At 40.1% G+C, this 9,471-nt stretch overlaps 1 protein-coding gene across 1 annotated transcript in view; it reads right to left on the reverse strand.

Annotated features, from left to right (window-relative positions):
- Positions 1–224: 224 nt before the first annotated feature.
- LOC145652809 (NACHT, LRR and PYD domains-containing protein 3-like) overlaps positions 225–9,471 on the reverse strand; it is a 19,204-nt gene continuing 9,957 nt past the window's right edge. Inside the window, exons 8-13 of the mRNA XM_081704347.1 lie at positions 7,952–8,128; positions 7,249–7,425; positions 5,159–5,335; positions 4,135–4,311; positions 3,174–3,350; positions 225–2,852 (exon numbers count right to left, since the gene is read on the reverse strand). Coding sequence (XP_081560473.1) covers positions 2,819–2,852; positions 3,174–3,350; positions 4,135–4,311; positions 5,159–5,335; positions 7,249–7,425; positions 7,952–8,128 — 919 coding nt within the window. The 3' untranslated portion in view covers positions 225–2,818. The remainder of the gene's footprint in view (positions 2,853–3,173; positions 3,351–4,134; positions 4,312–5,158; positions 5,336–7,248; positions 7,426–7,951; positions 8,129–9,471) is intronic.

Genomic DNA, 9,471 nt, shown 5'->3' on the forward strand with positions numbered 1-9,471 from the left:
GTAATCCTGTCAACAGTGCATGGTGAGTCTCCATGTAGTTCATTCACTTATCAATGGCAATATAAATCACTGATCACAGCACATTAGAAACTATTTGTTCCTAAGACCAGGGTGTTTGCAGGACTCCTTAAGTCAGATTTAAGACTTTAATGTTATTTCATACAGGGAATTATTCCTCGAGAAATTCAAGTAATTTTATTACTAAAAATCATTGATGTGAAGAATTTGCATCAAAGCTTCTTTTAATCCATATAAATATGACATGATATTCCTACACTCCATTGTACCAAAGATCTATCAAGCTTAAAACAAACTAAGTAGTTATCCTTAACTGTGATTGACCTTATCCCTAAGTGCACCTCAATTTTTAAGATCATTTTTGAATGATTTGTACTTCTACATTTTAACACTAGTTATCTGAAATTGTACCCATAGCACAATGATAATTCAGGATTCAAATTGAAGTAGACAGGCACAAGACATTAATTCACATCTAGGCTTTATCATTTAGGGTCCATTTGAGCTCATCTAATACAAAAGAAAATGTAAAAAAAAAAAGTACCTGTCATGATTAGTCCCTCCCAGCTTCCATGTTTTCCCTGTCTTGTGTGTTTTAGTTCAGTGCCATAGTTTCACTTTCTCTGCCCCTCGATTTTCCACACCTGTCCCTCGTTGAGTTCATGTATTGAAACCCTGCCTTGTGGCCTTGGTTTTTGCTGTTTATTGTTTATTTCAATGGTTTATGTGGTTGCACTGAATGTTTGGATGTTAGAAAGCCCATCTGTTTTTCCTAGCCTTCGTGTGTGGTAGTCTCTGAGTTCTTCCTCGTATCCATCATAGCCTGTTTCTCCTCTGTTTTGTTTGTTTCATCATGTATCCCCGTGCTCTCTGTGTTGGTAATTTGACCCTGGATGACTACAACGACTCTGATTTTGGATGTACCCATAATAAAACATGCTCTTCTCCGCACATGCGTCCACCTCCTTACCACTCACAGTTACAGTACCTTTTATTTTGGGGGTTTATAATGCATATTTGGATGCTGGAGATTAATTTTCACTCATGCCCTAACATTTCCTGATTCAGCATGGTCAGATAAAGTGAACAGTTGTGAGCATATACATGAATTTACTCAGGAGCTACACTGCATTTTCCACTAGGTGTCCTACCCATCTCCAAAGCGCCCAAAAATCTTTCCAAATGCAGAAAAAGCCATCAGTCACTATAAAGCAAGAATGTGCAAGATTTTGTTTTTGCTAAAACATCACAACATTTGACAACTTATTGAAAGACAATATTAGCTTCACTGTTAATAGTTTCATTGATAAAACTATAAAGGATATTATATTCAAATGAAATTAAAATATAGTCTATTTGAAAATTGAAAACTAATGTTCATTTAAAGAAATCTCGAAAAACTTGCTTAAGCAATACAATTTAACTAAAATAAATAATAGTAATAATTTAAACATTGATTAATAGATCAAATTAAATACATGCATTGTTGAGATAAATTATGAAAATAAAGAAATAATAAATTAAGAATTCAAAGAAATAAAAGTGCAATGTAGTCCTTAAAAGATAAAAACGCAGTGCTGCAGGACCTGAGGGAAAAGTTTTAACTGAATTGAAAGTCTGTCCAAACAAGAATGTTTGTAGTTTAGATTTAGAAGCATCTAGTGTTGGAGCTCTTCTAATACTTTCTAGTTCCATTATGAAACTGGTTCCATTTAAAAACTGGTTCCATTTAATGAAACTAGTTTCAATTAAAACAGCATAATAGCTAAACGTTGTCTCGCCAAGCTTAATTTTTGCCTTAGGCAGGACTTACTAGTTCATAATGATCTGAGGGCTCATACCGCTTCAGCATATCAGATATATACGCTGGCCCTATACCATTATGACATGTAGTTTTTGTGCCATTTTAAAGTCCAGTTCAAACATCTGCGTAAAATCTACAGCATATCCTCCCTTCAAACATTAAAGGAGACCCACATTTTTTTAATTTTATTTTTTTTTTACATTTTTTCCCTTTAGCAGACCATTTAGAGCAACTTATAAAAGTGCTTTGAGATCTACTCACAGAATGAATACAGTTCAAGATACTGTTGAACTAGAAAAGAGCAGATATATAGGAATCAAAGTGCAAAATAAGCATAAGCTCTATGTCAACAATGATAATTGCAATAACAAACGATACCTTTGATACTAGAATTTCTGTTACTAAACATAGGTGCATGATCAATGGTCATTTTAATATTCCACAAAAAGATTAGTCTATGCCTGTGTTTGAAGACTGCAAGGGTCTCTGCTGTTTGTCTGGATAGCCACTGGAGGTTTGTTCCACCATCTGGGAGCCAGGATGGATGTCTTCTGTGTTGTCTTTCACTTGAAGCATGGTGTTTCAAGCTAAGCTGTACTTGAGGTCCGCAGTACTCTAGGTATGGCTCGGGCTTTGACCATTGACATCATGTAGGGAGGGGCTGATCTATTTTTGACTTTGTAGGTGAGAATGAGTGTTTTAAATCTGCTGCAGCAGCTGCAGGAGACCAGTGAAGGGAACACAGCAGTGGAGTGACATAGGTACACACTGTAATTACATGTTTACAGTACACACCATTGGCTTGCAGAGTTGAAGTGGTAGTGATGGTAGAGATGGTGTTTGTAGCAGTGAGAGTAGAGGAGTCCTTCATGTTCCTGGGAGTCAACATTTCAGTGTTGCTTTCTAGACGGAGCTGTTTTGGAGCTGTTTATGAGAGTGTTGAGTTCATGTTACCAGGATGACAGACATGTCCCCTCCCTCCAGCACATGGTATCTTCACCAGTGTAGGGACGTGTATATTGTCACAATTCTGTAAGACAGTCAGCCAAAATCTAATTCTTGGACCAGCTCACCAGAAAGACAGAGAATGAGACAGAATGATTAGACATGAATGTTGAAGCAGGTCGCTAGACCCAGTGATGTCCATGTATGTGTGTGGGAAAGGGGTATAGCGATAATGTCAGTCTGTGAATGTGTGTGTGTGTGTGTGTGTGTGTGTGTGTGTGTGTGTGTGTGTGTGTGTGTGTGTGTGTGTGTGTGTGTGTGTGTGTGTGCAGTGATGATGCAAAGAGAACGATGCAGTGATTTTGTGTGTGTAAAGAGACAGTATAATAGTAAGTCAGTAACTCACTCTAGTTTCTCCAGTTTACAGTGTGGATCCTCCAGTAGAGCAGAGAGCTGCTTCACTCCTGAGTCTCCTGGTTTATTGTACTTCAGATTCAGCTCTCTAAGGTGTGACGAGGGGTTTGAAATCAGAGCTGAAGCTATAGCAACACAGCCTTCATCTGTAATACTGCACCAAGTCAGCCTGTAGAGAGAAGGAGAAAAACCCCTCACATTTAAAAAGAGTAAGGGAGAGAGAAATACAGTAGCAATGTGTATGTGTGTATATACAAAGAGTGTTTGTATGTGAGAGGGAGAGGGAGAAAGACATACTGTGTGAGTGGAGGGGAAAGATGCAATGTATGTGTATGTCAGACAAATATACACTACAGATATATTTATATTTTAAACCAAAAGGATTGATGAAACTGCACATAAAACCTTTTATGAGCCCCCTCCTTTCAATCACAGCACTCATTTTCTTTTTCAGTGAATGCACATTCCTGAGGACTTCATTTCTTAAAGGGTTGCAAATTTGAGAGACATGCACTTTTCTAAGTAGTTATGTCCATGAAAAGTTTATTATACAGAGCAAGCACTGAGTACATTACATCAAAGCACTTACAGAAAAAGTGTTATTTATTTGAGTTTTATGTGAGACATAAACAGCTTGCTACGTGCATCTTCTGCCACTAAGGAGCTGTAGATTTGGGTTTTTATGGATGTGTATAGAAAGCCTCTGTGTATGGAAGAGCTCTGATGTGCACATTGTCTACAATTATTCCTTTTTTATTTATATTTTAAATACAGAAAGGAGAAATACAGTAAACAGCCAAAATGACTACACCTTGCTTTGAGCCAAGAAAAAACCCTGTGTGTGTGTGTGTGTGTGTGTGTGTGTGTGTGTGTGTGTGTGTGTGTGTGTGTGTGTGTGTGTGTGTGTGCATGCGTATGTGTGCGTATAAAGAGACAGAAAGTCAGCAACTCACTCTAGTTTCTCCAGTTTACAGTGTGGATCCTGCAGTAGAGCAGAGAGCTGCTTCACTCCTGAGTCTCCTAGATTATTCTGGTTCAGATTCAGCTCTCTCAGGTGTGATGAGGGGTTTGACCTCAGAGCTGAAGCCAGAGCAGCACAGCCTTCCTCTGGAATACTGCAGTTACACAGGCTGCAGAGAGAAGGAGAAAAGCTCCTTACACTTACAGCTCAGAACACTCATGCATGCTCGCTCTCTCTCTCTGTCTCGCTGTCTCTTTCTTTCTCTCCCTCTCTCTCTCTCTCTCTCTCTCTCTCTCTCTCATATATACACACATGCACACAAACATGAAAATGTTTTTCACACACATGAACTACCATGCTCACACAAATACACCCATGAACACACAAATATACACACCAAAATGTCTGCAACAAATGTCCATATTGCCCCCCACCCCCAAAACCCCGACACACACACAGAACAATTAAGCTGTAAAACAGTTTTCTAAATATCGCAACCTCATGTAACTTATTGGGTGGTTCTGAGATATAGAGAGCAAGAAAGATACAGTAAAAATGTTGGCGTGTGTGTGTGTGTGCGTGTGTGTGTTTGTGCTTGTGTGCGCGTGTGCATGTGCGTGTGTGTGTGTGTGTGTGTGTGTGTGTGTGTGTGTGTATGTTTATGAGCGTTTGTGTTTGTGTGTGAGCGTTTGTGTGTGTGATGGACAGATATATATAGAGAAATACAGTTATCGTGTGTGTGTGAATGATAAATGGAGTGAGAGCAAAGTGTATGTGTGAGAGTAATATACAGTGTCAGTATGGGGTAGTGATACGAAATGTGAGAGGGAGTGAGAGAGAGGGATGTTTGAGAGAGTAAGATAGAGTGATGCATCTGGTGTGTATGTGACTATTTAACAAAAAAGAGTGGTAATGACAACATGTGTGAGAAAGGTACAGTGGTACTCTGTGTGTGTGTGTGTGTGTGTGTGTGTGTGTGTGTGTGTGTATAAAGAGACAGTAAGTCAGTAACTCACTCTAGCTTCTCCAGTTTACAGTGTGGATCCTCCAGTAGAGCAGAGAGCTGCTTCACTCCTGAGTCTCCTAGTTTATTGTAGTTCAGATTCAGTTCTCTCAGGTGTGATGAGGGGTTTGACCTCAGAGCTGAAACCAGAGCAGCACAGCCTTTTTCTGTAATACCACACCAAGACAGCCTGCAGAGAGTAGGAGAAAACAGTTCAACACAGTTCAACACACACACACACACACGGTCTCTCACACATAGGCACACACAACTGCAAAGACACGACGGTGAAGTTATTGCTCCAGATTAACTTTATCACTGGTCTCACAGTGAATCAGTGTGTGTATGTGTCTCTATTTATGTGCATGTGCAGAGCTCCAGACTAACCTTTCCACTGGACGCACTGGTGCGACCAACTTTCTCAGTGGGTTGCACCAGTACATGATTTGGTTGCACCTTTTTTTTGGTACAAGTATTAATCCTGGCGTGCTCGTCTTTATTTGCATACCCTCATTCTGCATTGTAATTGACATTAACCAGCACTTTATATGTTACAGTAATCATTTGGTGACAAAGGCTACTCATAAGCCGACTGTTCTTATTTATTTGTTTAAAACGTGCTGCTCTTATTGGTGTTAAAACTTCACTCTGTACTGGCAAAGAAGTGGCTTGACGTTATAGTTACGGCTGACAAGCATTTGGGTTATTGTCAAGAATTCTGAATGTCATCCTTATTTTCAGCATTGCATGCAGCTTTGGTTACTACTATATACCAATAACACATCTGAACAAGCCTTTTCACAAACAATGTCAATGTTCTTTGTGTGATCCTTAAATAACTAACTGCTAGCTAGAGCCTGTGAAAATTCATCACATATTAGCTTAGTATGGAGCAGCATTAAGAACTGTTAGACATTTGATAAATATAACACTGTGATGATACTAATGGTGACCAAGTGTATATTAGTGCCTTCCAGTAAAAAGATTTAGTGAACTAGTGAGATGCGGCAGTTTGCTAACGGTACAGATCTGCTGCTTTCACTTTTTAAGCAATGTCCCACCCCCGCAGCTGAAATGTAGATTTTGATTGGTTCTTCTACCGAGACTGTCTGTCTGTCTGTTCATGTCTTTAAGTCAGTGCTCCAATCAGTTCGGGAGATTTTTATGGCGGATTGTCCGACCTGCACCTGTCCTCTCCCTGCAGCTGCACCTTCATCATCAATTGCACCCTCATCATCAGCTGGGTCTGAGTCTCACTGGTTCTCCCTCTCCTCTAGTCTTGTGCTAGCTCGCTCTCTCCACATTTTTAAAAATAATTACCAGCTATAGACCACCTTATATTGGTAATGCAGTAACTATTATGATAACTGGTTTGTTTTGTGTGTTTCATCATCAATGCACTGTGCACATGTCTGTAGCTGTTGAAAGTGCAGGCAGGGAGACAGACTGAGACAGTGAGGGTACTACTTTCACTCAGACTGGCTAACCTGGTGCTCGTGATAGAGGAGCACCTCAACAGCCTAATTAATGATCACCATACACTCCCACTTAGAGAAAATGGCTGTGTATCTCTCCAACACACACACACACATACACAAACATGCAAACAATGCTACAAAAACACATACATGCAATAACTCTAACGCAAATGCATAAATCTTTGGTCTATTGCACAACAGTCATACAGATACATTCATACAAAAGAGAAATGATAATATATCAGAACACTGCTCAAACATTCATACACACACATGCACATACACATACTACCAAATGCGCACAAATGCAAATACACACACGAACAGACACACAAGTGCAGACACAATATGACTAAAATAAAAAAGCACACGCATGTATGCATTTTACCACATAGACACACAAACAGAAATACTTAAACACACATCCAATTTCTCTCTCCCAAACCCACACACGCACAACCACACACACATCAACATGCCCATGAATAGATAATGTTACAGTGTGGGTGCCTGTGTGTATGTCTGTGTATCTGTGTGTGTGTGTGTGTGTGTGTGTGTGTGTGTGTTTTGAACTGTGAGAAGAGTTTTTTATTGTGTGTAAAGAAACAGTAAGGCAGTAACTCACTGTATTTTCTCCAGTTTACAGTATGGCTCCTCCAGTAGAGCAGAGAGCTGCATCACTCCTGAGTCTCCTGGTTTATTGTGGTTCAGATTCAGATCTCTCAGATGTGATAAGGGGTTTGACCTCAGAGCTGAAGCCAGAGCAGCACAGCCTTCATGTGTAATACTACACCAAGTCAGCCTGTAGAGAGAAGGAGAAAAACCCACAATTAAAAAGAGTGAGGGAGAGAGAAATAAAGTAGCAATGTATATGTGTAGGACTGTTTGTATGTGTGAGGGAGAGTGAGAAATATCTACTCTGAGTGGAGAGGGAAAGATACAATGTGTGTGTGTGTGTGTGTGTGTGTGTGTGTGTGTGTGTGTGTGTGTGTGTGTGTGTATGTGTGAGAGAGAGACAGAGACAGAAAAAGTCAAAATGACTGTTGTGTTAGTAATAGAGAGAAAGGTAATATTTTGTGACAGAAATAAAGATACAGTGATGCATCTGAGGTGTGTGTGTAATAGAGAGACATGCAGTGGTAATCACAACATGTGTGGGAGTGTGAGCAATACAGTGAATGTTTATAAGAGGGAGAGAGCATGTGTGTGTTTGCCCACACAGGTAGGTGTGTGTGTCTGTGTTAGAGAGAAGTACACTGAGAATGAATATGCAGACTGATGTGCGTGTGTGCCCATGTATATAAAAAGACAGTAAGTCAGTAACTCACTGTAGTTCCTCTAGTTTACAGTGTGGATCCTCCAGTAGAGCAGAGAGCTGCTTCACTCCTGAGTCTCCTGGTTCATTGTGGTTCAGATTCAGCTCTCTCAGGTGTGATGAGGGGTTTGACCTCAGAGCTGAAGCCAGAGCTGCACAGCCTTCCTCTGTAATTTTGCAGTTAGACAGTCTGCACATAGAATGAGAAAGTCCTCACACATACAGTTGCTTGACTTGTTCGCATGCATGTATGCAGCCATACAAAGTTTGCACTCTGGTGCATACAACTGCAAAGATACACACAGTTCAGTTTGCCTCTCTCCCTCAAACTCACATAACACAAGATAACTTGTACACAAAGATGTTTACAATCTTTACAATCTTCATCACACAAACTCACAAGAATAAGAGGATATCAGATCATCACAGTCATATTTGTGTTTTACAGACATATGACATATGCACAACACAAACAGAACCGTAGGATTAAGAAGAAGAATCTCACAGTGAGGAATCAAGTATGTGTATTAGAAGTAATGCACACACACACACACACACACACACACACACACACACACACACACACACACACACACACACACACACACACACACACAGCTATAGCTCTCTGTATAAACATTAATATGAAGCACAAAACACATGTTCATTGTATGTGGGAAAGAGAGAGTGTGTGAAGTCATAACTAATAGCCAAATTAATACCCATTAAAGTTGTCTCTCCACTCACAGTTCAGGTTGGTGAGACATCATCTCTGTTCTTAGGCACTTGCTATGATATACATCAAAGAAACACTACTGCACATAGTGCTTGTCATCTACTCACAGAATATATCCTAGCCAGTAGTGTAGGATAGAGTTCGACATACCATTGAACTAGAATACTTCTGAAATACAGGAATCCATGGAAAGATTAAAAGAGCAGAGAAGGAAAGTGGGGTGAAACACCACTTTCGAGACAACAGTAAACCTTTGTCAGCACCTGTGCTGAGATGCTGCAGAGCATGTGTTAAAGAAAAGGCAGAGGACAGGGCAGCTGGATTCACTGAGTTCTCAGGGGTGATCCAGGTCTCCGTTAGAGTCAAGAGGTGTAGTGAGTGGAGGGATACTGGGATCAAATCAGCCTTCTGGACAGCAGATTGGCAATTCCAGAGCCCTCCTTCCACCATGGCCTGAGATTTGACGAACGTTAGGAGTAAATGAGGTTGCTGGTGTTGTGGTGTCTATGATAATGACACTGTCTGGAAAGATGCTTACGTTTGTGGATGTATGTGAGGATGTATGTGTGGATGTATGTGTGGATGTATGTGTAAAAATCAGACATTCAGGAGGTAAGAAGGTTCAGAAGGTGTTAGAGAAAACAGAAAACACCTTTAATGAACATTATAAGTATGTAGTAAATTAGTTGTTTCAAGAACAACTGAAAACATTGTTCCTGGGATCTTCTTTATTCCGTATTCTCAAGGCTTATAGAGGTGACAAATACTAACCTCCATATACTGCCTCACTTATCTCT

This window comes from Electrophorus electricus, chromosome 21, assembly GCF_041902795.1.
Source record: "Electrophorus electricus isolate QZ-2024a chromosome 21, ASM4190279v1, whole genome shotgun sequence".
NCBI lineage: Eukaryota > Metazoa > Chordata > Actinopteri > Gymnotiformes > Gymnotidae > Electrophorus > Electrophorus electricus.